We start from the raw sequence: 26,797 nt of genomic DNA, 5'->3' as shown, positions 1-26,797 counted from the left end.
TCCCTACACTTCCAAAAAGCTTTAGAAATCCAGAACACTCACATCAGAAGCATTGGAGATCAGCTCTCGAAGGAAAATTTCCTTGTTCGAATAGAAAGTATTGATGATTAAGGACATAAGCTGAGCAATTTCTGCCTGGAAGGCAAAGGTCTCCACCTCTTCCTCTCCATGGTGCACTTCCTCAGGCATCTAAGAACGAAAGATCACACATTTATCAAAGACCATGGTAGCTGCACATTTTAAAATTCAGTTCAAACTGCTTTAAACTGGGTAGTATCCATTCCCAAGGGAGAACCGCCATTTTTAAAAAGACCTTGAAGCTACAGCGAGAAGCAAATTCACAGTGGAAAATTCCCCAAAGAACGGTTCTTCAAACAAACGCAAAGTCATAATTTCTGAACGGTATGCTCGACCATCAGGCTCTCACTCAATCCTGGCTACCGACATACCTTGTTAAAATTCGAGAATAACTCGCCAACACACTAAGACCCCCAAGCAACCCCTGGGCGCATATAAACGGGAAATCTCTGAACTGCAACTTTTTCATTTAGGCGTAAAAGAAACTAATAGAAACAGCAGCCGTGTTTCTATGTGCTGCTCCATCCTAGCAAGGCAAGAGAACCCGAGGCTGCAGTCATGAGGTAATCAGGACAAAGAGTAAAAGCTCCGCCGTGACCGCTCACTGCGCAGACTTGCATGGGCCTTAACCCAAGTAAAATGGTGGCCCAAGCCATCCAGCGACCCTCGTCACTGCCGGACATGCGTCGGCGGGCGCCACAAGGGGAGGGGGCGCCACCATAACCCTCCCACTGCCCCAGCATCCGGGCACTGGGGCGGGGCACTAGAGGCTTCCAGAACAATCTGAGCTCCAGGGAGGGGAGGAGTAGGGGAGGGACCTATGAATCCTCCCGAGCCGGCCCCCTCCCCGTTTCTCCTCCTCCACCGGGAGAGCAGGAAAGATCTAGAAAGGAAAGCTGTGGGTTCAGGCACCCCTGCCAATCCGTGGACCCCCTCCCCAAAACTAAGCCCCTTGAGACAGGCGTCCAGGAGAGGGGGCCAGTCCAACCTCGCCGGGCCGTGCTGAGTCACGCAGAGGCGCCCGCCACCGCGCGGACCCTGCAGCCGCGCCCGGAAGTGGAGGGCAAACATGGCAGCGTCCCGGGTCGGCGGCTACCACGTGCGGCTACCTACCACCTAGCCGGGCCGCGCCCCCACCTCACGCGCTGGGGACCCACCCGGGGCACCGAGGAGCCTCGCCGCACAAGCCCGCCGGGGTCAACCACAAGCAATCCTAGGCACTCCGGGCACAATCAGCCCACAGGCCGCCAGGCCGGGCGAGCCCCTTAGGGAAGATGCGACGGAGGGAGGGCGAAGGAGGGAAGAGGCTCGGAAAGGAGCCCCGCGAAGCCGCAGGGGCAGGGGGCCGCGGCCTTACCTTGACAGAAAAGCCAAGTAGTAGCACAGAGCAGGGTGGGCACGGAGCGCGTCCGACTCGCACGCCAAGCCTAGGCTGCGCGGGGGTGACTCAAGAGAGCTCTCCGACGCCCCCGACCGCCCTATATAAGGCGAAGCACAGCCCGGCCTCTCCCTTGGATCCCTCCGCCTTAAAGGAGTGGCTACGGGCGCGCACCTGCCGCCGCCCGCCCACCTGACGTCATGGTAGCAGATCGGGGAGGGGGCGGGGAGGAGCGGGCGCGGGGCCTGGGCTCCGAGTCAAGGATTTTTCAATGCCGTGTGCAGTACGGGGACGCGGACCCGCGAGCTGAGGCCCAGCGGGTACGCATATGCCATTAGTGATGTCTCTTCGGGCCAGTAGCCCTCCGACTCCCTTAGAAATCTCGAGGCAGGCGCCTCCACTCCCACGAGGCCAGTCCTCAGGGAATACTTGGAAAAAGCACGGTGATGGCCAACTTGGCTGCCATTCCCAGACCCGATCTTCTTAGCGTGTTCACTACAGATCGCACATCGGGAGGACAGGACAATGAGAAATTCGGTGTCGAACTTTAGGGAGTCCGGGATCCCCCACCCTCCCCGGAACGGTGAGCAGCTGCAGGCGGCGAGCAGCACGGCCGGGGGGAGGGGGGCGCGGGCCTGGGCCGGCAGGGACTCTTTGGCGGCGCGCGGCGGAAGGAGCAGCGGCTGCGGCGGTACTGCGATTCTTCCAGCAGTTTCTAGGCCTGTCTCGGCGGTCTCAACCCCTCCCCCCGAGGCTCCACCTCCCCCGCTGCGGCGGGGGCAGCAAGCAGCTTGGCTTGTCGCTGCCTACTGCATGCGTCTTGTTGCCGAGATGTTTTTCCTCCCCCAGTTCTCGTACCGTGGGTTACGGCTAGACGACCCTTTCTCTACTCGTGGGCCCAGGAGGCCCACATTGCAGTGGGGGTGTGGAGCGTGGGGTGGGCTGTGGAGCACAGGGGGAGGGGTGGCTGACCTGGATCGGTCACGGGCACGGGATCTGCGGGGTTGAGTGACTGCAGTGGACACCTTTCTGTGAACAGACAGGGAACCGGACACTGCTGGGTAGAACACTCCCCACCCCTCAGCCTCCGATGTCGCCCACGTACAAGGCGCGCGGGGCCATGCGACCTCCCTTTGCGAGCACAGCAAGCTGTTTCTCAAGCTGGTTTCGTTTTTCTAGCCCTCTTCCCTACTGCAGCTCTTTAGACCTAGGGAGAAGGAGGTCCCCATCTTTTCAGATTAGTGGGAGCTCTAGGCAGCTGCAAGAAGACACTGGTCACAGGTTGGCGCAGTTCCAGGTGCAGAACCGAGTTGCGCTAGAACCTCCTCCACCCTGCCTTCCCACTGAGCCCGCCCTCCATCCAGCCTCACCTGTCCTGAAGCTGTCAGTCTAGCCTTGCCATTTTCCCAGGCCCCATCTGGAAGCTTGCTGGGTATGAACACTCCAGGAGAGAATGGACGCTCGGTGCCCTGTAAATGTTCCTCTCCTTTCTTAGCCCTCTCTGGCCAGGGTCCCCACACCTTCGTTCCCAGTACATGTGCAGCAGCCGGCTTACCTAATGGGATTTCATTAGGTAATAGTTACTTCCTTTGCCCCTCTGTCCTCATTACCCCCCCCCCCCTATCCTCCAATCCGGCCCTGTCTTTATCCTCTCCTCAACTGTAGCGTGCTAGAAGCCCATAGAAAAATGAAACTAGAGACACTGGTAGGATTGCCAGAAAGACCCCAGGGTGCTTGCTGCGTTGGATCAAAATCTGAAAGCATCCCCTCCCTCAGTAAAAGGGGCCTAGCTGTTTTCTGGACTGGACAATAGCTCTGGGATAGAGTGTTTACCTAACACATACCAAGTCCTAGGTTCCCTAGTTCTCGAACAATATTGACAGCCTCTCCTTGGCCTCTGAACAGGCGAAAGCTAGCTAGGCTATATATTTCCTGAACAGGAAAATGAAGGGTTCATCAATAGCAGGGTCACTAAACCCTCGGTCCTCTCAGTTCTGTTCATGGAATGGGAACAGGAGGGGCATGGTCTCTCTTTCCAGGACCCAAGTCTGAAACAGACCAGAAGTCACCTCTATGCATCGTCTTCTCTTTGCCCAGCCCCCAGCAATGTCAGGACCAAGGCTCCTCAGCAGCTTCCAGGGACATACATCCTCGGTTGGGAATGGTGGTACACACCTATAATTCCAGCACAGGGGCGACAGAGGCAAAAGGATTACAAGTTATAGGCTGGCATAGGCTAAGAGAGATCCTGTTGCATTAATAGTTACTAAAAATGAGAAAAAAGTCATTTTGCTGGGTCTGGTGGCACACGTCTGTCTCAGTATTAGGGTAGTTGAGACAGGAGAATGCCTGTAATTCCAAGGCCAGTCTGACTACACATTACCAGACCAGTTAAGGGTTATGTAGCAGATTCTGTCTCAAAAACAGCGGGGGAGGAGGCTTGCCTAGGGAACTAATGACTCAGTGGCTAAAAACACTTGTCCTTGTCTTGCAAGCCTCAGCCTAGACCTGAACTTGATCCCAGATCCATGGCGAAAGGAGAGAACTTATCCCTAAAATTGTCCTCCAGTCTCTGTATGTGCACAGAGGTGCCTGTGTTCCACACTTATCATACTTACACACACACAAATGCTTTTTTATTTTGGGGAACAAGGTTTTTCTATGTAGTCCTGGCATCCTGTAACTACTCTGCAGACCGGGCTGGCCTTGAACTCCTGCAGATCCACCTGCCCCTGCCTCCAAGTGCTTGTATTAAAGGCATATGCCGCCACATATCTTATACATATCATAAATTCTCTTTTTCTTGGGGCACAGGATACCAAAAAATAGTATCTCTCAGGGTAGCTTTGTAGGAACTCAATTTGTAGACCAGACGGGCCTCGAACTCAGAGATCCAACTGTCTCCTGAGTGCTGGGATTGAAGGAATGCACCAGCTGATAAATTCTCTTTAGAAAAAAAACAGCCTGGGGGCTAGAGACGTGTCTCAGCAGTTTAGAGCACCGTTACTCTTCCACAGGACCCAAGGTCTGTTCCTAGTGTCCCTGTTGGACGACTCACAGCCACCTGTAACTCCAGCTCCAGGGAATCCAAAGNAAGATGTGACAACTGTGACCTGGCCAAAGCAGCCCTGGCTGGGATGGTCTGCCTTTTCTCACAGCCCAGATATGTGTGCCCCAGAGAGCTTCACTGACTGAGTGGTTCATATGGGGAATGGCTTTTCCCAAGCACAGACCTGCTGTTTAATAGGGCATTAGTAATCTTGTGTGAGACCATTTTAGGAAACCCATTCATGGGCTGTCACAGCACACAGACTGCTCAAAGACTCCAGAGGGACGCCCTCTGTCCAGACTCTCATTTGAGATATCCTTCTTCCTAACTTGTCCTCATCGTTCTTGCCAGATCATCTTACTTTGGTTCCAAATCTGCATTCATAAGACCCATCAAGACATTCATCACCAGTCCATCAAAGCTACCTCCCCTTCATCCACCCCATGCTCCCCAAACTGGCCTAGAGCACTCTGTGTTGCCGCAAATGATCTCAAACTTCTGGTCCTCCTACCTCTACCTCCCAAACTCTGGGATTCCAGGCTTATACTACAACATTCAGTGTCCACAGTGCTGGGAATTGAATCCAGGATTTCATGGCTGTTAAGCAAGCCCTCTATCCACTGAACTACAGCTCCGTCTCCACGACCCTCAGCAACATCATTCCCACTGCACTCCAGTGTCTCCACACCCTCTGAATTTCATAAACACACAGGGTTACTGTGCAGGAGCCCTGACCATGGTCTTTGGCTCCATGCAAAACATGTTAGAGCCAGACAGCAGTGGTGCACACCTTTAATCCTAGCATTTGGGAGGCAGGCAGATCTCTGTGAGTTTGAGGCTGGCGTGGTCTACAAGGTGAGTTCCAGGACAGCCATGATTGTTTCACAGAGAAACTCTGGCTTCAAAACCAAACCAAGGCCGGGCGGTGGTGGCGCACACCTTTAATCCCAACACTTGGGAGGCAGAGGCAGGCGGGTCTCTGTGAGTTCGAGACTAGCCTGGTCTACAAGAGCTAGTTCCAGGCCAGGCTCCAAAGCTACAGAGAAACCCTGTCTCGAAAAACAAAATAAATAAATATTTTTAAAAAAGAAAAACAAACAAACAAACAAAAAACCCAGAAAACAAAAAAACTTTTTAAAAGGAGGGAGGAGGACCAGAGAGATAGTTCAGTAGTAGGATGCTTACCTAGCAGGCTGGAGCCCTGTCTGTGTCCAGAAGATTCCCCTCCTTCCACTGACACTCTTGGGTCCCTACTGAAAAGCCTTGCCTGAGCATGCAAAGAAATGTGCACAAGAGGGGTAGGGAGCGTGGATCCCTTAGCCTGCTTGGGCCAAGGATGACCCAGGGTGCCCTTAGGAAAGGGACAGGCTTAGGGCCTGTGGAGTCAGGTTAGTGTGGAAGTCTGCTCCCAGAAGAGAAAAAGCCAGGAGACTCCCAGTGACCTAGAGAGGAACCGTAGCTCAGGAACTGAAAGTGGCCCTGAGGCAGGGGCTGGGTTATAAAAGGCTGCAGGTGCCACGCTAAATTCTAAGCTGAAGTGTGAGGAAGGTCACTAGGGACAACCTGCTAGGTAAGCATCCTACTACTGAACTCCGGGACCCTCGGGCCAAGCGGCAACTTCAACCACCATTGTTCCCAAGATGGTGTTTCTGCTTGATCAGGCCTCAAAAGCTGTTGGAAGGTGGCCAGCTAAAACAGGAATGAACAGGCCACTACCTGCTGCAGCTGAGCCCACGCTTCTTTTTCATGACCTGTAGGCAGACTTATTTTTACCATTGTTAGTTGGAAAAAAAGTCAGAAACATAAAATCAATCCCTTCCCACTCCTGTTTGTCGTCAGTCTCCCTGCCTGCCTTTTTCTCGCTTTGACTGGTTTCCCAGTGATGGCTAGGCTCCTCTGCTTCAGCGTCCAGAATGCAGGGACAAGCAAATGCCACCATGCCCGAGTTAAAGAGGGTATTTTGATAAGTGAAAATGACATGAAATCTGAACTTTAGTCTCTTTAAAGTTTCAAGCATCTTTTAATTTTTTTTCTATTCATTTATTTTTAAGTTTTATTTTATGTGTATGGGCACTTTGCCAACCTTTCTCTATGTGCAGCTTATGCACACAGTACCCCTTGGGGCCAGGAGAGGGCACTGTTTCCCTAGAACTGAAATTACAGATACTTGTGAGCCACACCCTGGGCTCTGGGAATTAATTAAACCCTCATCTTCTGCAAGAGCAAGTGCTCTTAACTGCCGAGCCATCTTTCCAGCTTCCCAAATGGAAATATTTTAAGGTTGGACTGTAGCTAGGCTGATAGAGAGTGTTTGCCTGGCATGCAGAAAGACCTAGGTTGGAGTCCCAGAGCTGACTGAACCAGTCATGATTCATTCTTGTAATCTAGCACTTGGGGGACAAGAGGCAGGGAAACACGAAGTTTATGTGCACCACATAGTAGCATAGTAGCTAGCCTAGCCTGTCCTGTCGTGTGTGTGTGTGTGTGTGTGTGTGTGTGTGTGTGTGTGTGTAAAGGCCTCTCAGGCTGGACAGATGATTCAGCAGTTAAGAGAGCTTGCTGGCCTTCCAGAGGAACTCGGTTTGGATCTCAACACCCATGCTGAATAGTTCACGGATTCCTGCCCCTCACACATCAGGGGATCTGGCGCCTAAGAAGTCAAATCAAATCCTTTCCCTGCATTTCTTTGTTGGCCTGGGAACTAAACCAGACAGACTCTCTCTTAGATGCTAAACCAGAGGTCTACAACTAGGCTTAAACCCTGAGCCCTTTGGAAAGTGGTGTGTGTGTGTGCGCGCGCGCGAGCACCTGTGTGTGCAACTGTGTGTGCACCTGTGTGTGCACCTGTGTGTGTGTGCACCTGTGTGTGGCTTCTCAAATCTGTTCCTGCACAAAGGCAGTTGGATCCCTCAGAGCTGGAGTTACACAGGTGATTACATGGGTGCTGGCACCCAAAGTCTGGCCCTCATGATTGTGCAGCAATCAGTCCTGAAGTTAAGCCATCTTCCCAGAGCCATCTTGAAAGCTGGAGCATTTGTGTGGGAATGCTGGCTCGTGCCTTTACGCCCAACACTCAGGAAGCCAGGACGCAGAAGCGTGATGATCTTTGTGAGTTTGAGGCTAGGCTAGTCTACTTAGCAAGTTCCAAACTAGCCAGGTCTATACAGTTATGCAGTGAGGTCCTGTTCACCACTGCCCCCCAAGATAGCTGGCCTGCAAAACAATATGTAGTGGGGGCTGGAGAGATGGCTCAGTGATTAAGAATACTGGCTTCTCTTCCAGAGGACCTGGGTTTAATTCCCAGCACCATAACTATCCCATAACTCCAGTTCCAGCAGGTCCAAAACCCTCACACAGACATACATGCAGGTAAAACACAAAAGCATATGAAATAAGAAATTATTAAAAGAAAACATATAGCCTGGGCTGGCATGGAACTCAGGACAATCCTCCTACTCCAGACCAGATTTTAAGTTCTGGGAAAATAAGCATGAGTTTCTAAACCCGAATGAAACTGTTAATATTTGTAAATTTCCCAGATAAGCTTGAGGAAATAAGCTATCTAGTCACCGGGTTAAGCCTATTAAGTCAGTCCTGTTAAATGCCTTATTAAAGACAGCAAACAAAAAGGTGGAGAGATGGCTCGGCAGTTAAAGTCACACACTGCTCTTGCAAAGGACCCAAAGTTTAGTTCCCAGCAAGTGCATCAGGTAGGTCACACCTACCTGTAGCTCCAGGGGACTCTGACACCATTGGCCTCATGCAGACACATCCACATAATAGGAATAAAATAAAAACAATACTGTGGGGCTGGAGAGATAGTTCACTGGCCGAGAACACTGGCGGCTCTGACCGTTGACATGGGTTCAACTCATCAGACCATTTGTCATTTCAGTTCCAGGGGATCTGATGACAACCTCTTCTGTCCTCTGTGGGCACCATGTTAATAGTACCTGGTGTACTTACATACGTGTAGGCAAAACACTATACACACTGTGTGTGTGTTCCTTTAAAATGCAGCACAGCTAGTTATGGGATGCATATTTGCGATCCCAGCAGGTGGAGGGTGAGAGCTTCAAGGTCAGCCTCAGCTGTAGAGTGTGTTTGAGGCCAATCTTAGCTCCGTAAGACTCTATCATCTGTGTGTACGTGTGTCGTGTGTGCGTGTGGCAGGAAGGTCAAGTGCATGCACAAAGATTCTACCCCAGCCTGCATAAGCCGGCATGGTTGCACAAGCCTGTAATCCCAGCGCCCAGGGCGTGGAGACAGAAGGAGCAGACGTTCTAGATTATCACCGTCAGCTACCTAGTGACTTCAAGGACAATTTGGGCTACCTGAGATTATCAAAAAACAAAACAAAAACAAGAAAGTCAGTGTGTAGGAAATCTACGGGACTGGAGCTTGCTCGGTCAGTAAAGCTCTGTCTTGCAAACACTAGGACCGTAAGCCCCCAGCATCCACATAAATGTTGAAGTGTTGAGCATGGTCGTCAATCTCAGCACTGGGGGAAAGGAGACAAAGGACCCCTGGGCTGTCTGGCTAATCTGTCTAGCCTAACTGGTGAGCTCCTGGTCATGGGGAGAAGCTATCTCAACGGAGGTGGACAGTTTTCCTGGTATTCCAGGTTGTCCTTTGGCCTCTGCATGCACACACACAGGTGTGCCTCCCCACATGAACATACACACGTGTTCACATATACTCATTAAAAAGAAAAGATGGGGGTGAGGGGCTGGAGAGATGGTTAAGTTAAGCATTGACTACTCTTTTTTTTTTTTTTTGGTTTTTCGAGACAGGGTTTCTCTGTGGCTTCGGAGCCTGTCCTGGAACTAGCTCTTGTAGACCAGGCTGGTCTCGAACTCACAGAGATCCACCTGCCTCTGCCTTCCGAGTGGTGGGATTAAAGGCGTGTGCCACCACCGCCCGGCTACATTGACTACTCTTCTGGAGGACCGGAGTTCAATTCCCTGCACCCACATGGCAGTTCACAACTATCTGTAGCTCTAGCTCCATTTCCAGGGAATCTGACACCCTCACACCAATGTACATAAAATAATAATTAAAGGAAAAAAAAGAAAAGGTGGGGGAAACTGGTGTCACTGTGTTTTCTTTCTTTTTTAAAAATATTTATTTATTATGTATACAATATTCTGTCTGTGTGCGTGTCTGCAGGCCAGAAGAGGGCACCAGACCTCTTTACAGATGGTTGTGAGCCACCACGTGGTTGCCGGGAATTGAACTCAGGACCTTTGGAAGAGCAGGCAATGCTCTTAACCACTGAGCCATTTCTCCAGCCCCCCACCCCACTGTGTTTTCTATTTTGTTAAAATTGTGTCTGGATTACTGGCAAAAACTAGCAATACCTTTAGAAGACTTTAAAATTACTATGAATCCCAGCACTCTGGAGGCAGAAGCAGGCAGATGTCTGTAAATTGGAGGCCAGTGTGATCTACATAGCTAGTTCTAGGACAGCCAGGGCTTTGTAGTGAGCCCTTGTCTCAAAGAACAAACAAAAATGAGTGACTATGGCTGGGTGTCCAATTCTAGAATTGAGGAAGTAGATGCAGGATACAAAGCCTGCCTCACCTACAAAGGAAGTTTGGCCTTCCCAAGACACTCTCAACAAGAGAAAGCAAAGAGGAACCAGAGAGAGAAAGGGAGAGAAGGGAGGAGAGGCAGTGAACACACAAAACCCAACCTGGAGTTTCACAGTGAGAGGTCTTGAGAAGGTCAAGGCTACGTACAGGCAGGAAGGTCAGCCAGCTAGTGGAGAGAGAGTCTAAGAGACAGCAGAGCAGGGCCTGGAAGCTGGGCGTGGTACATGCTTGTGACCCCCAATACTCAGGGAGCAGAAGCTGGAGGACCAGAGTTCCATGCCAGCCTGGGCTATGTGAGTTGGAGGCAACCTAAGCTAGGACAGTGAAGTCATATCCTAAGCTATGGTAGTGATCTCAAACCTAGACTAACTACACAGTGAAACATTGTGGGGTGGGGAAGTGGGTGCTTCTGGGTCGGAGGGAGGCAGATACTGGTTTCAGGCAACTGTGGGCAGCAAGAACAGCTGTCCAGCAGGCAGAAGAGGGTGTGGGAGAGGCTGGAACTGACTCAGATGAAAGGCGAGAACAGGGTGGTCTGGTGACAAGAGGCACAGGATTTGGGATATACCCCATTCTCAAAATGCTAGTGGAGACCTTGCTAACCTGCCATGTTATTACACCATGACTGCCCGTCTCTGTTCCAAGGACCCATGTCCCTAAGGTGTGTGACTAACCTGCCCAAAATAGTCATTGCCCTGCCCCCTTTCCTACTTTCAAGTCCTCTAAGACTTGACCTCCTCTGGTGCTCCCAACCCCTTCAAGGGACCAAAAAAAGGTCCCATGAATGGCGTTTATTCTGGAGCTGACCGGTCAAGGTAGGGACCAGGTGGCAGGTGGCAGAACCTACTTATAGTTCTGCCTGCTGTCTGTCTTGCCCCCAGGCATGCATTTCAGCACACAGGTCTCAACTGACTGGATTTCTGAGCCATTCTCTGCCCTCTGCCCCTGCCTGGCCTGCCTCTACACAGATTTGGGACTGGGAGGGCTGGCCCGTGATCCTGGATAGCAGAGATACATATCAAACACTTGAGCGTTCAACTGGCAAGCTGAGAGTTCAGCGTGGCAGGCCTCGGGTCCCTGGGCATGTGGATGGATGGTCTAGTGTCCAGAAGGGTGGAAGATCAGCAATGCCTTGTCTTTTTGTTCCTTTTCCTGATAACTTTCCTGCCTGTGTGTGGGGATGGGTAGGGGATTAAAGGATTTAGTAACTTGCAGTTTGAGGAATCTTTTTTTCACCTTTTGACCTTTCTGATACCATTTTCTAGAATAAAACAGGCATAACAGTAAATAGTCCCAATCTGTAGCTATTGGGGGGTTGTGAGACAGTGTAGCTAAGTGCTGGGCAGAGGGACAAACCATTGCTTTCGTCCTGAGTTATCAGTGGCTTTCCAGATGTTATCCTCCCTGCTTTACAGAGGCTCTAAGACGTTAAGTACCTGGTTCAAGGTGACCTGGACACAAGGCACAGTGAGGCAGGTCTCACAGTCTTGACTTCCCACATGCCTGAGTTCACAAGAAGTGGGGAAAGTGCTCCCACCATGGGACCTGTGATATTATCTACCCCTCTCAGTTCTGGCAGGCCCTCCCCAATTCTAGCATGCATCCTGCCCCCCACGGTCTTAATTCCTAGGGGCTGACTGGCTGCAGCAAGGAGTAATAAAACGATGGTGTAGTTAATAAACCCTAGGATTAACTAGGCCAGTAAGGATTGGTTCTCAGGCTTCCAGAGCCTAGAGGTGCGGGGGAGGGGAGCAAGTAGGTAGATCACTCCAGGATATGCAGACTCATCCTGGTTACTAAGGCTCTTATCTTAGCCTGTGCCAGCTCTGGACAGCTGGCCGTAATTCCCTTAGCAAGTCCTTCCTGATATTGCTGTGCCCTGGTGAGGAACCAGAGCCACAGAATGAAAAGCGCGTCTAGGTTTGAACAGCTGGGGCCCAGGACAGATACTCTATGGATCTGAATTCATGCCAAGTGGCCCCACCCTCAGAAAAAGCCAAGGAAGAGGTGGCTGCTGTCTTGGGCAGAGGCCTTCACAGGGCCCTGCTGACCCACACTTAGCATCCCCACGGCTTGGAGCCAGAATGCATCTGGGTATTTGGAGACTTTTCAGGACCGCCTGAAAAGCTGCAGAGGGCTGAATGGTCACACCTTGGAAACATGCAGGGAGCCCTAAGGGACTGTTATGTTCTTAGACCTGGCTAGGCCAGAGCCAATGATGGGTTAAGGGGACCAGACTCTGCCCACACCCACCCTAGGAACCAGATAGTCCCCAGGGCAGACTCTGCCAGCCTGGCCTTGGCACCAGATCTTCTGGCCAGCCTCTTGAAGTCACCCTTCCTGTGTCTGTACCAGCCAGACAGCCCAGCTCCCTAGTGACTCTGCATGTTTTGGCTCACAGCCATTTTTAACGGCTACCAGCTGAATTCTTAGAATAATTCAGTTTTTGTGAGAACTGCCACTCCATCTCTCCTTTATCCCTGTTTCAATTTCCTTTCTGAACCTAAACCCGTTTTTTGTTATTTTGGAGGCAGGGTTTCTCTGTGTAACTCTGGCTGTCTGCAAACTCTGTAGACCAGACTGGCCTCAAACCTGGAGATGGCCTGCCTCTGCCTCCCAAGTGTTGGGATTAAAAGCGTGCATCACCATCACCTGCTAAATTACTTTTTTCTTTCAGGTAGAATTTAGTAGACTTCTCATCTGATAAACAGCAAAAACTAAACGGATCCTTGCAGCCGCCTGCTTGCTCCACTGCGGTAGACTATGACCACAAGTGGGCGCACTGAAGTCAGCACCACCTTGGCCAGCTCAGGGAAGATCACTTGGCAGCCACCCAGAAGACAGAAGCTGAACAGACTGCTTTGAACAGAAATGTCAGGAAGTGATGTCTAGCACTAGGGCACGAAGGATACCTGGCAGTCCCTTGCTCAACTCTTACCCCCTCATAGGAAGCAGAAGTGACCAGCGGTCTTAAACTCCTCCTTCCCCCCCTCTCTAGCCTGCATGTGATCAGAAGACTTTGGGTAAAAAGATATATATATTCCAGCTATTTTCTTCCACATTGATTCAGGTACAGGAAGTAATAAAGTGACTGAGTCGTAAATGTCTCCCCTGACCCCTTCAGGTCAGTGCAGGGGGACAAGAACATGGGCAGTGAATGCTTCCACATCTCGGGGGTGGGGCATGAGATGGTGCAAAGGGGCAGGTGTCACATAGTCGTGAGCTAATGAAGCGGACATCTTCAGAGGACCCCTAGAAGTCAGGCACAGCGCTCTCAGCTCAAAAGGCCCAAACCCGAGTGAAATGCAAACCCTCGGCTCAGCACCAGGACAATCCATGGCTGGTAAGGGCCTGAGAGGAAATAAGTCACATTGCAAACATCCTGGTGTGCAGAAGGGGAAGAAAATTACATAAGCTGACTGTGGCTGGTCAAACATCAGGGAACTTTGGGGAAGCGGGTGCATACTCCAGGGAGAAGCCCATTGTAATTGCTGCACAGAAGTCTCCTTGTGATGATACCATGCCTACAACCCCAGTCCTCGGGAGGCTAGAGCAGGATTGCCAAGAGTTTGAGGCTAGCCGCGGAAACAAACCAGGCCAGCTAGGAATGCGTAGCAGGAACCATCTTGGTGAATTCCAAACACTCTTCAGGTCCTGAGTTCAATTCCTAGCAACCACATGGTGGCTCAAAATCATTATTTGGTGCCCTTGTCTGAAATGTAGGCAGAACACTGTATACATAATAAATATATAAATCTGAAAGAAAGAAAGAAAGAGAGAGAGAGAGAGAGAGAGAGAGAGAGAGAGAGAGAGAGAGAGAAAACAAATAAGGGGCTAGAGAGATGGCTCAGCAGTTAAGAGCAGTGGCTGCTCTTTCAGAGTTCAATTCCCAGCAACCACAGGGTGGCTCCCAATACTCTCAAATTAAGATCTGATGCCCTCTTCTGACATAAAGGTATACATGCAGGTAGTCATTCATAAATAAACAAATCTTTAAAAAAAATTGAAAACAAAGCCTGATGTGGTGGCGCATGCCTTTAATCCCAGCACTTGGGAGGCAGAGGCAAGTGGATCTCAGTGAGTTCAAGGTCTACCAAGCGAGTTCCAAGACAGCCAGAGCTGCTACACAGGGAAACCCTGTGTGCATGTGTGTGGAGGTGGGGCAGGGGATTGAAAACAAGCCAAGCCTAAATGGTGGTGGTGCATGCCTTTAATACCAGCAGAGGCCCGTGGGCATCTGTATTCGAGGTCCACCTGGTCTAAAAAGTTCCAGGACAGTCAGTTATTTAAAGAAACCGTGTCCCAAAAAAAAAAAAAAAAAGGAAAGAAGAAAAAAAAATGCCACTACTACTCATGAAATGAAAGCCTGAAACCTTTGTTTAAAGCCATGGTTTCCAACCTGTGGGTTATGACTCCTTTAGAGATCAAATAACCCTTTCAGAGGGGTTACTTAAGACCATTGGAAAACACAAATATTTATGTTATGATTCATAACAGTAACAAAATTATAGTTATGAAGCAGCAACAAAAATAAATTTAAGGTTGGGGGGTTCAGCACAACATGAGGAACAGTATTAAAGGGTCAAAGCATTAGGAAGGTTGAGAACCACTGGTTTAAATGAAATTTCCGTATAAAAAAGGAAGTCCTAAGAGTAGGGTCAGCTCTGTCTGTAGTCATCAGTCAGGGACCAGCAAGTAAACAGCCTGGGCCAGGAGGCAAAAGCTCATGCATTTCTGGGAAAAGGCAGAGACACCTCTCAGGGCTGGGGCTGAGGTGTGCTTATGGCCAGAGGTCGTCTCTCAGCTCCACTCACACAGCGAGTCCTCGGTGGAGTAGATCTCACACCCCGTACCAACCCACCCTTCCTTAGATCGCGATGTGGTTCGAGAAAGGGAAGGTCCAGCTCCAACACGAGGACACATAGGTCCCTTGTTCTCCAGGAAGCCTGGCAGCCTGGGCTTCGGTGTCAGGGCCTGGAGCCAAGGGTAAGGGAGAACTCAGGCCTCAGCCTTTTCCTGCCCAGGGATGTGGGAGTATGGCCAGAAGCTGGGGGTGGTGCTGGCCAGTTTGGCAGAGTTCATTTCAGGCCCCAGGACAGCATCTGTGGGGGAGGGGCTGATAACACTGAGGACAGGAAAGACATAGAGCTGCCTCCGTTTCCAGTCCTTTGGAATAAGAAAAAGGGGCTGGGGTGTAGCTCAGTTAGCAGAGTGCTTGCCTAGCATGCACAAAGTCCTTGATTAGGTCCCTAGATGCCAGCACTTAAGAGATGAAGGCAAAAGGACCGGTTCAAGGTCATCCTCCAGGACACATGGAATGTGAGGTCAGCTTGAGCTGTATCTTGTCTCAAAAAAAAAAAAAAAAAAGTGAGCAGAAAAGAAAACCTTAGTCTTTCTAGATCTGGGCCATAGTCTGGGTGTCTTGGCTCTAGGCCTGTCCCTTGTCTGTGGCCCAGCAGGGGGCACTGCAGCTTCTGAGGCTAAAGGGCTCCTACCCTCTTATACTCAGGCTGCCAGCCTTCCTCTCCAAGGGGTTAAACCTTGGAAGGACACAGGGAGCTGTGGAGAAGAAAAAAAAAAAAAAACAAAGTTTATTTAATCAGAGAGCCTCTGAAGGCACCTGGTTTCTGTCAGTATAAAAAGGCAGTAAAACAACAGGGACGGGGAGAAGGAGAACAGGCATACAAGGAGGGAGAAGGAACAGCAACAAATCACATGACACACCAGTCAGCCTTCCACCTCCACCCCACCCTTGTGACAGGCAGGCAGAAGACCTCTCTGAGCCCAGGAGCCTCGAGTGCTTGGTTTAAGCAGGGACAGGCAGAGCTCTCCGAAAGAGATTGTGCTTCCTTGCCATTCTGAGTCCTCAATTCCAAGTCCATCTGAGGAGGCTTCCTCCCGGGGCATGAGCATCTGGGCCCAACAAAGGCCAGAAGAAAGCCAAGGTCAGCCAAAAGAGCAAACCCCTGGACCCCTGCTCTCCCAGGCAGGGAAGAAACTGAGCAGGAAGCAGGCAGGCAGTGTAGTTCATCTGTCCCCATATGGTTGGTCACACAAGTGCCTTTAACAAAAAGGAAAATACAGCCCCCAGCGCCAGGCCCAGACAAAGGAAGAAGGACATGATGCTTCCTGCCGTCTCCGCCTCAGCTGGTTTGACTTTCCTGAAAGGAAGGCAGGGTGATTTTAGGAGATCCAAGCCAGCCCTGCCCAATCCCCCTTGCATACCACCCGAAATTCCCAATCCCAGACTTCTTGGGGCCGTCCTCCACCCTCTCCCACAGCTCAGCATGAGCACACTTGGAAGCCCTTGCCTCCACTGTCCCCGACAATCCCCAAGCTGGGCATTTTGTCACAACCCGCTCCTCGCAGCTTTGAGTGAAGGACCCTCCTGTTGCCACCCCCCTCCTGTCTGATGTCACCAAGTTCTCTCCTGCCCCACTCACTTGGGCCCGAAGCACATGCAGAGGCTGGCAAGGTAGCCATTGGAGAAGGCAAAGGCTGCCATGAAGATGATGAACCAGGCATCGTGCTTAAAGATGGAGGGCAGATAGTAGCGCTGCTTCACATTGCAGAGCAACAGCAGGGGAATAAACACGATCCTGGCGACCACCAAACCCGGCAACCAGTAGCTATCCTTATCAGGCTGTAGGGGACAGGCAACGCTTCAGTCCATGTCAGTACTCACCGTCAACTCAGGGGCCCTAGGGCTTGGGTAAAACCTCTAGGCCTGCTTACCTTTGGGGGATGCTGATTGCCAGAGGTACAGGGGGGTGCATGAGATACTGATTTCCCCCTCTCTTTTTTTAAAGACAAGTTCTCACTTATCCCAGGCTCACTGTATACAGTCAAGAATGTCCTCGAACTTCTGATCCTCATGTTTCCAGCTCCCAAGTGTTAGGGTTTCAGGTATGCACCTACCATACTTGACTTATGAGGTATTCTAGGTCAAAGTCGGGGCTAACTCATGAAGTATACTAGGTAAGCAGTCTTATCAACTGAGCAATGCCCCTGGTCCTAAACACTGGAATGTAGATACGTGTGTAAGCACATACACGACCCTGCCAGGTTACATACCTAAGAACCGTAATGTGGGCTGGAGAGATGGCTCAGTAGTTAAGACCAGGTTCAGTTCCCAGCACCCACACCAAGTAGCTCACAATCTCTGTAACTTCAGCTCCAGGGGCTCTGACACCCTCTTCTGGCCTCTGTGGGCACTTGCAATCACATGCATACACCCCCACATACACTCTTAGCTGGACTGTGCGTGGTGGCACGTGCACTTGGAGGCAGAGGCAGATGGATATTTGTGGCCAACCTGATCTACAATAGCAAATTCAAGGTCAACCAGGGCTACCTGGCGAGACTCTGTCTCAGATAGATAGATAGATAGATAGATAGATAGATAGATAGATAGATAGATAGATAGAGATAAATAAGTAATTTAAAAATCTAAAAATAGAAAGGAATTATGCACAAAGTTACACATAAGTTACATGTAGACTTGAAAGAGACAGTTCCCTTCCCATTGTATTTTTTTCCAATCTTGAAGGGGTTACAGATGGAATCCTCAGGGGTTATGCACGGTAGGCAAGCCCTCTATTACACAGCCACAATCCCAGCCCCACCAATTTACTTTCTTGGGGCCTCTCTCTTAGCCTCAGTTGGACACTTTGATCCTACAGGTCCCAGAGCCCATATTCTACTTACCCACATGCAAACAGCTGTGAGGCTCCGGCCTAACCAGTCAAAGACATTGAAGTTCAAGAAACATGCCACAGAAATGAAGTAATTTTCTGGAAGAGAAAAGAGAGACTTAAGAGACAACACCTGGCTCTCTCTGAGGCTTGTTTCCAGCCAATGGCAGGGTGAACAGGCCCTGGAGATCCAGCTGGGCAGACGGGTCCCACTCTAGCCTCCTGCTGCATCTGTCCCAGGAAGCCAGAGCCCTTACTCCAGGCACTGGTGCCCGCAATGCTGGATTCGACCTCGGCGGTAACAGCAGGGAACAAGCCAATGGTGACCGTGAAGATGAAGCAGACAGACAGAGCCAGGACCGAGATCTGAAGAGAGAAAAGAGAGTCGTTATGGTTCCTGGTTGACTTGGTGGCTGTGTACCAATGATCAAAGAGACAAGTGGTGGCATTTAATCCCAGCACCTGGGAGGAAGAGCTCTGAGTTTGAGGCCAGCCTGATCTACAGAGCACCAAGTTCCAGGACAGCCAGGGCTACGCAGCGAAACGCTGTCTCAACCCCATCTCAAAGAACTCCCCCCCCCCCACACACACACACAGCGCGAGCACACACTCACAGGAAGGAAGACAGGAAAAGCTCAATCTTAGGTCAGTAGGAGGGGTGGTGTAAGGATGGACACAGCAAAAGGAGAGAAGGGGGTGAGGAAGGGCAGGACGCCCCAGCCCCACATACATTCTTAAGTATGGCCTTGATAGAGTGGTTTTTGCTGGTGGGCAGAGAGCGGGGAGCTGGAACACCAGACTCCTCTCTTCCTCCTCTTGGTTCCTCTCCTGTTGGGTGAGAGGTTAGAGAATGATCTTTACATTTGGGGAGGACAGAGCAATTGGAAGATTGAGCTGAAGGTGGACACCTCCTTAACTGGTTGGTTCCTAACACCTAATACCCTAAAACCCCATAGACCTAAATGCCCTTGACTCAAGTCCCTGGGGGCTCCCCTTCCCCCCAGCTCATGCTACTCTCTGTTCCCTCTGAAACTGCTACCTCAGTACAAAAGCCTGAGACATTCAGGGTAATCCAAGTTCTTCTATTTTCCTTATTGAGACAAGGTTTTGTGTAGCTTTGACTGGCTTTGAACTCACTAGATAGCCAAGGATGACCTTGAATTTCTGATCCTCCGGCCTCTACTTCCCAAATGTGGGGTTACCAGCACCTTGCCCAGTGCAGAAATCAACTCTGGGCTTTGTGCAAACGGTCTACCAACTCAGCAAAGCTCCAGGTCCCCTAAGGTCACCATGTTATCTTCCCCAACTTAGTCCCACGTTAGCCTCAGCTTACTGCTCATGGTCACTCTGCCTCTGTTTGGCTCATCTGCCACGTACCAACACCTGACCCCGCCTCTTGCCGCCCCATCAAGACATCCTTTAGTAATTAAGACCTTTACTGATAAGATCCAACTTGGTCTCCTGCTCCGAGGGCCCCTCGAGGTTGAGCTGCACATAATAGCGATAGAATTCCTGTTGAGCATGGGAGATGGGGAAGTAGGGTCAGAGGCAGCTCCAGAACCCCAACTTGCCATGTTTCAATCTCAGGACACCCCTGCTTTGAAACCCTGGGCCTCCCCCACTCCCCATGTGCTCACCAGCCGAGGCAGAGCCAGGTAACAGACGATGGCCAAAAGTACAACTACGCAGGCTGTGATGAAATAGCCGAAGGCGCTTTCTGACCGCTCAGAGCCACCTGCAGCAGACAGTGGACAAGGTCAGACACACCCCATCACTCCACGTCATCCTCCCCTTCCTCCCCACACTGGCACGTGGGGTAGCAGGACTTACTGGCAATGGCACAGATCATGGCCACTGAGGCGAAGAAGCCAGCCAGGCCTTGGCCACTCATTATGGGGGCTGTGTAGTTGGCTGGCAGGACGCCAGCCAGACCAAAAAGGCTGGCTTGCAAAACGGCACCAAATGCTGAGGAACAGTGTAGACAGCGTGTCAGCAAGGATAAGGGGCTGGCAGTTGGGGCTCCCAGGGAGCCTTAACCCGGACTCCTTATCTCTGCCCCAACTCCCAACCCAGGCCCAGAACTGCCCACACTCTGTCCCTCGATTACAATTAATGAGCACGATCTTGATCATGGTGACGATGAAGAAAGGCAGTGGTTCCATCTCCACCTTCACCAAGATGGCAGTAATCAGGAACACCAGCAGGATAGCCACCAGGCCACCCAGGATCCGAACAGACTGAGAGATCCTAGAGAAGAGGCAGGGGTGGGGTGGATGTTAGGAGGGGACTGAAAGGAGGGCAGCCTGGGGCACCCAGGATGGGGGGCTGGGGCACCCGGGATGGGGAGGCTGGGGCACCCGGGATGGGGGGCTGGGGCACCCGGGATGGGGAGGCTGGGGCACCCGGGATGGGGAGGCTGGGGTACCCGGGATGGGGAGGCTGGGGCACCTGGGATGGGGAGGCTCACCTCTGGTGCAGAAAGGAGTTGAGGCAGGCAAAGAGCAGCAGGGGCAACATGGCACACAAGGTCATGACGTTGTTGAAGATGGTACTGAGATAACTCCGCTCTGGTGCGGACACTGTGGGAGCAGGCAAGGTCTCTGTGTCCTGGCTTGATTTGTCAGTGACTGTGGACATATTCTGGGGCAGGTCCAGACGGTGTGTGAAATACTGTGGGGTTTTCAAAGGCTGAGCATTGGAACCTCTGTTTCGCTCTGTGCCCAGAAGCACAGAAACAGGCCTTGAAAGCCTGGGAGGCACATCCTCTGGGACCCAGTGCCTCCCCTGCCCCCAGCCTCACCTGAGTTGCTGTCATGAAAAAATTCCAGGGGAGCAATGTCCCCAGGCCCAGCACGAAGAAGATAAGCCATACCGCCTTATACCTGAATAGAGAGAAGGCAAAGTAGCCCACCAGCCCTCCTGCCCTCCCTCCCCATCTTCCCAGCTGTCCTAGCTATGTGAGTCCATGTGCCCGTGTCCTTCCACAGAGGTGTGCCACTGGGGATGTGTGGGTCCTCAGGTAGTACAGAGCCGGTGTAGATGTGCAAGGGAGAAGGGCCATTAGCACAGTGCTAAATGACGTGGGTGACAGAACCTCTGTTCTCAAGTACCGGAAGGCCTTCAGGCTGGGAAGCAGAGTGACCCACACATCCAGCGATGTCTTTGGAACTTTGCTAAGGACTGGGTGGGTAGATAGAAGAGTGAACACACGTCTCGTCCCCCATATCCCACCACACAGGCTAGAAGTAATTCGGCTGTCTAAGTGGGAACTCAGTAGTTCCCTGAAGGACTCTCAGGTCAAGAAACACCCAGACCATTCTGGACCCAGTGGGATAGATGGGCTGGGTGCCTGAGGGAGCTGGGAAGTAGGAAGCTATAGATCTTCTCTCTCCCTAACCAGACAGAACCGTTTTGTAGGTCCAACTACTTAAGGCAGTGCAGGTAGACAAAGGTCTATGGATACCATCTGGTCCTGAGCATGAAGACAGAGCCAGACTCTGGATAGTCCTTGCCTATAAGCTTAGCAACCCTTCCCCTTGGCCAGCACCCACGTGCTTCAGAGATAGTGGTGAGGAGGCCCAACACGGACCGGTCTGGCAAGGGCAACAGGAGCTTAGCTCTTTGCAAGCCTTAAAAGGGACTGCCAGAGTGATTAACCGAAGTGGGCAGGTCTGAGCCATGACCACCGCAGACCTTAAACTTTCCCCTTGAGGTCAAGATGCTCAAGGCATGGTTCAGAGGAAGGCAAAATCCCAAGGGAGAGTTCTACAGGACAGGAGGACAGAGGAGAAACAACGGAGCCAGGCAGCAATGCAATAAAGTGGGTAGAATGTTAAGGGGCTGGGCTGGGGCACCCGGCAGCTTGGGAAAGAAAGGAGGCAGAAACTGGGACCTACATCTACCTACAATCCCTACCTGCAGCCAGGCAGTGGTGGCGCACGCCTTTAATTCCAGCACTGGGAAGGCAGAAGCAGGAGGATCCCTGTGATTTCGAGGCTAGCCTGGTCTACAAGAGCTAGTTCTAGTACAGCTAGGACTATTACACAAAGAAATCCTGTCTGGAAAAAGCAAACAATCCCCAACCTGCCCCTTGGAAAACAGTCACAGAAGGCTGACACTCTCACCAGATTTTGCAGGTGGGGAAAAGGTCCCAGAAAAGATGTAGCTAACCTTCCAGTCAGAATGGGCCTAGTTACAGTTACGTGGTGGGCAGAGGAGTTGGGAGGGGTTCAGAGACGCAAGGGACAAAGCGGGCATCTGGAAGGAGGGGTAGCATGGCTTCCTCAACTCTCACAAGCCTCAGCCCCTCTGGAGAACTTGGCTCAAGCGCCTCTTTCTTCCATCCTAACACACATTCCCGACCTTCACTAACTTAAGGAAGTTCAGACTCCAGAGACAGCAGGCTAGAAGGGTCAGGCCAAAAGGCAGGGTGGGCTGAGGTCATACAAGGCAGAGGCCCCAGGGCAACCCCCAGGGACAGGGCAGTCCTGCCAGATGTGTTCTGGAATGAGGGAGGCAGCCAAGTGTCTCCCCACAGTGGTGGTGGGAGGGGCCAGAGCTGCCGTTTGGCTGCAGAGCAACAGTGGAAACCCTGACACAATCCACTAGGAGACTGCTGCCCCCCTAGCCCCGCAGGCACACCAGCCAGCTCCCAGCCAGTGGAGGTATGCGTGCTCCCCACCCCACCTCCATGGAGACCTGTTGCAACTCAGAACCACTAGTCTGGGAGCAGTCAGTAGTGAGATAACCTCAAGTCCCAAATACTGTACCTACTCCAACCCCTACCCTAGAGACCCACTTCCGTGCCCCTCCCCAGTACCTGTCCTGAGGCTGGTGACTGGTTGTCATGGTTCCAGTGCTATGGGCTGTGCCTGCTCGGTAGCTCCCTTCCTCTGGCTCTTGCTGGGGATAAAGCAATATTGAAGCCCTATTGAGGTCTGCTTCCACACTGCCCCAGGGCCTTCTCAGACTCTTGGGGGTAGGGCTGGGCACACAGAGCAGGCAAGGGAAGGCCCCTTAGGAGCCCCTGTAGGCTCAGGCCACTCAACCCGGCCCCATCTGGCCTTTGGCCCCAGGAAGCCGGTGCTGTCGTCTCTCTGCCTGATTGGGCTGCACCTGGCTGCCGGCCTGGCCGCTGCCACCGCTATTTTTATCCAGCAGCAGAAGCAGTTTATAAGCTTGGAAACCGAAGGGTGGAGATCAGGGGAGGAGGACGCATGGTTGGGAGGCAGGGAAAGACAGTTCAAGAAGACAGAAAAGAGATGACAGAGGTCAGGGACAGTGATGGAGGACAGAGGAGGCAAAGGGGAGGACACAGAGCAGAGGGGAAGGGTGAAAGTGCAGACAAATTTCCCACAACCCAGATCTGCAGGGCCTCGGGTCTCCCAGGGCCTGCTGTACTCTGCCTCCTCGCCTACAGCCCCACCCCCATCAAGGCTGTGGTGGGGAGGCCTTCCCACTCTGTCTCCTAGAGTAACCAGGATGCCAGAGTATTCTGGTAGGGTAGCATCTGAGCTGTCTTTCCAACTACTGCCCAGGGGCTTCCTGAGTTCTCAATCAGTTTTCCAAGAATCTATTTCATAATGAAGGGAGGCGATATAGCCTTTCCCACAGCCTAGCATGTTCCTTTCTTTGACCCCAAGCCCTAGCCCCAGGGCCATCCCATCCCCACTCAGTCCCTTTCTCAGTCCCAGGCCACTATCTTTTCTGACAGTGGCCTTGGCAGGAAAATTGGAAAAGCGGCACATAGGCCCTAACAGGATGCTCCCAAGCTCCTAGCCACCCACTCAGCATCCCTCTCCGGCCCTGCTCACATAGGGAAGACACCCAGCACCAGCGGGCTAAACAGTCCTGCTGCAAGGAAACAGGACCAGAATATACAAACAAGGCACACCACGCATAGACCCAGCTCAGATTGCTAGTTCTTGGCGGTCTCATCACTCACCGGATTGATAGACTCGACGTTGACGTCGAGGACGCTGGCAGGAGAGTTGGAGCCAAAGGAACCTGGGTAGTCCCCAGGAGGGGGTCCTGGCTCAGGCTCAGGCAGAAGGCTGGATCCTGGGCGAGGGTCCAGAGTGAAAAGGTGCAAAGGCTTATCAGAAGAGAATCCCTCAGGCCTCAGGGGGCCCCATTTGTGGACTCCCACAAGCTAAGTAGCAGCAGAAGCTGGAAGTCCAGCGAGCTGGGAGAGATAGATAAAGGGCCACCCTGTAGCTGGGAGATAAAAGAGCAGAAGTGGAAGACTCAGCAGGGAGTTAAGCGTGTGGCGGCCAGGGCAGCTCTCAGGTGCAGCCAGAACTCCAGGCCCCGCCCACCCAAAGAGTCACATCTGGTCACACTGTGGCCCTGCAATAGTTCTACCCTTCAGTTGATAAACCCCAGATTGTCCAAAGGTCTTCCCAGACCTGGGCAGCAAAGCCACATACCTCCTGATGGTGGCAGATGGCTCCTTCCAAAGGTTTCGAGAAGTATTTCCTGAAGGTCTCTGTGTGTCGGCCAGGCACCTTCCTAGGCACTGGGGACAGAGTGATGAACAATAGTACTGCAATTTTTTTCTAGGCCCAGAGGGCTCTGCTGGGGCTGGGGAGAGCCTGAGGACTCTATTAGAGTCAGGAGCGGACCCCCATCACATACAGCCATCCTCAGCATAGTCCTCCACGGCCTCATCAGCCAGCAGAGTGAGTGTGTAGCCCCAAGCCAGACGGGGAGGGGCAGGCAATGCTCTTCCTTCAGAAAACTGGCCTAGGCTTGAAGAGTATTTATTTCTGCTGTACACACACACACACACACACACTGCCCTCCTTTGCAGAAATCCCCATCCCACTCCTGGGCACCAGTTAAAGCCATGGGTCCTGCCCACATCCTAACAGTTATTCACTGTCTAGGTGCTTTGTTTTGGTCTGCCCAGCGATCTGAGAGCAGGTCAGGGGTTCTGGTGTCCTTTTCAGTCACGCCTCGACCGAGCCTTTCCGTGTCCTAGGGTGCCAACATTTCTCATATGTCTGTTTCTCACCGAAGCTTGTGCTACATCAGAGTCTTTGGCTGCAATATGCAGGGGTCCCCTCTCCCAGCGGCCCAGAAGCTAGAGGTAGTAGACAGTTTCTACTAAACAAACAGGGCCAACAGAGGTTCAGAGAGGCTGCTTCACTGAACAAGAGCTGCAGAACTAGTGAGTGGGGGAACCAGCATTAGTACTTAATGTACCGATTATTCTAGATTTCTTCGGTAGGGAAGGAGAAATTAAAGCGGCTCCCTAGTTAGCCCTGTAGACTTCGAGGCGCGCGGGGGGGGGGGGGCTCTGGCTCCAATTAAAAGGTTAAAACAAGTTGGGCGATTCAGGTCATTCTCACATAACATTAGTTTGGGTTCAAGGCACCTCACTGCAAATCCATGACACATACGTTATTGCATGCAAAGGTCACACAGTTAAGACAAGACGAACAGAATGGGGGTTAATAAGGAAGAGGGGCCTGACTATCCGCACCAGGTTGCAAAGAGAGCCCGAGTGGGCTGGGGTGCAGGGTTGGAATAAGCCTTCATCCCACAGGGAAGCTTGGGTGTGCGCGTCCTCGTCTCTCACTCCCTGTGCTGAGTAAATGAGGACGCACCCAGGAAAGGGAGGCCAAGGACAGGAGTTTAGCCGGTAAAGAAGCAGCACCCCCGCCTTCGTTTGAATACCGGAATCACCATCCTCCTGCCTCAGGGCAGAAGGCAAAGCGGCCCTTCTCGGGTTCGTACAGGAGCGGTCACATTGAACCGCTCACTTGCCGACCCTCTGAGGAAGGAGGTCAGCATAGCGACGGTGGCTTTCAGGCCCAGAAGCCAGGCTGCCCTGGGCCCCGCTCCACCCGGGGCCCCACAGAAGGAACACCCCCAACCCAGAGTCAGGCCCATGCGCGCCACGTGCTGCGCTGCTCCGCACGCGCCGCGTGGGGGCCGCACCCCAAGTCTCTGTCGCGGCCGAAGAGCTGGCAGGCCAGGCCTCCCTTCCCCTGGTGACAGGCCAGACACTCCACTCTCTGCCCCGGAGCCCCCGGAACGCCCGCCCGGACCCTACGAGCACCTGCTGGAGAACGACACCTCCCGCGCCGAAATCTGCGCGCTCGACCCGCGCTTCCCGCGCCCGCCCGAGCGCTTTCAAACCCGCCCTCTGCTGGGCCCGCCCCGGGCCCGTGCGGGCCACCTCCTCCGGCGACAGCCGCCGCCCTGGCCCCGCCCCCGCTTCCCCGCGGCCCCCCTCAGCAGTTATGGGCTCCCAGCTCCAGAGACCCTGCGCCTAGGGCCGCCTGGGCGGTTTACTTCGGTGGCAGGCACATCTTCGGACCCTTCCCAACCGTCACTCGGACACACGAACCGTGAGGGGGCCCCGGTCCCACACTGGGTACTCCTAGGATACGCGAGCCAGGGAGGGGGCTCGGTCCCACACTGGGTGACCCTAATTTCCGCGCTGAGCCTGTGCTCCTAACTCCTACGCATTCCACGGCGGGACTCTTGCACAGACAAGCCCTCTGCTCACACAGGCCCAGACGCCCCCACAGCCACACTCCACCCAGGTGTTCCGTTATCCCTCTCCGAACCCCGCCCACGCCATCATTCACACTCCACCGTTTTACTTTGAGCACCCTCTCACACGGCGCTCTTCTAATACAGCCTTCTTCCTTTCCACCCCTCCTTTTCCCTTCAAGAAGACTTTCTGCCACCTACCCTGGTGGGATACCTCAGACTTAATTGTTCTGGAACCCGGGCGCTTGTTTTCTCTCCACCCTTCATTCACAGACAGGCACACACACCACAAACAACATTCCTTCACACCCCCACCCCCATACTTTCCAACTTTGCCTTGAAGGCCATTTGCTTAGGGAACAGTCCCGAGGCCTCTAGGAAAAACTGAAACACAGCTGGAGACGGGAGAAGACCCCCATACTGAACATCCCATTGTCCTAGCCAGCATCTCACTGTCCCAACCCAAGATGATAACCATTAGGGCTAGAAGCCTCGCTGA

General features: G+C 52.5%; 2 protein-coding genes across 6 annotated transcripts in view; both read right to left on the bottom strand.

The window, feature by feature from the left end:
• Positions 1-1,576, bottom strand: part of Hsp90ab1 (heat shock protein 90 alpha family class B member 1) — a 10,608-nt gene extending 9,032 nt beyond the window's left edge. Inside the window, exons 1-2 of the mRNA XM_050119382.1 lie at positions 1,436-1,576; positions 37-189 (exon numbers count right to left, since the gene is read on the bottom strand). Coding sequence (XP_049975339.1) covers positions 37-189 — 153 coding nt within the window. The 5' untranslated portion in view covers positions 1,436-1,576. The remainder of the gene's footprint in view (positions 1-36; positions 190-1,435) is intronic.
• A 14,093-nt stretch (positions 1,577-15,669) lies between these two features.
• Positions 15,670-25,992, bottom strand: Slc29a1 (solute carrier family 29 member 1 (Augustine blood group)). 5 transcript variants are annotated; one of them, XM_050119316.1, is made up of 14 exons: positions 25,859-25,992; positions 24,222-24,310; positions 22,613-22,695; positions 20,594-20,675; positions 20,261-20,463; positions 19,901-20,040; positions 19,624-19,758; positions 19,431-19,528; positions 19,227-19,305; positions 18,524-18,621; positions 18,051-18,159; positions 17,807-17,892; positions 16,543-16,742; positions 15,670-16,260 (listed from the first exon to the last, which is right to left on the bottom strand). In XM_050119316.1, the coding sequence occupies exons 3-14, from the start codon at positions 22,639-22,641 to the stop codon at positions 16,149-16,151; spliced, it is 1,371 nt and encodes a 456-aa protein (XP_049975273.1). In that variant the 5' UTR covers positions 22,642-22,695; positions 24,222-24,310; positions 25,859-25,992; the 3' UTR covers positions 15,670-16,148. The 5 variants fall into 5 exon arrangements, with proteins under 5 accessions (XP_049975273.1, XP_049975272.1, XP_049975270.1 ...); XM_050119315.1 differs by lacking the exon at positions 22,613-22,695 and adding an exon at positions 23,738-23,853 and having other exon boundaries at positions 25,859-25,991; XM_050119313.1 differs by lacking the exon at positions 25,859-25,992 and adding an exon at positions 23,738-24,009.
• Between the last annotated feature and the right edge of the window lie 805 nt (positions 25,993-26,797).

The sequence above is a fragment of the Alexandromys fortis genome, unplaced genomic scaffold (genome assembly GCF_014885135.2).
Source record: "Alexandromys fortis isolate MF-2015 unplaced genomic scaffold, M_Fortis_MF-2015_v1.1 scaffold_145, whole genome shotgun sequence".
NCBI lineage: Eukaryota > Metazoa > Chordata > Mammalia > Rodentia > Cricetidae > Alexandromys > Alexandromys fortis.
This window is presented reverse-complemented; position numbering and strand designations above follow the sequence as displayed.

Coding starts and splice junctions, on each gene's coding strand:
- Slc29a1 (XM_050119316.1), bottom strand. CDS start 22,641: ATGACAACCAGTCACCAGCCTCAGGACAG. Junction 20,464..20,593: donor TTTTCATGACAGCAACTCAG/GTGAGGCTGGGG, acceptor AAAACCCCACAG/TATTTCACACACCGTCTGGA. Junction 16,743..17,806: donor TCACAGCTGTTTGCATGTGG/GTAAGTAGAATA, acceptor TGTCCCCTACAG/CCTGATAAGGATAGCTACTG.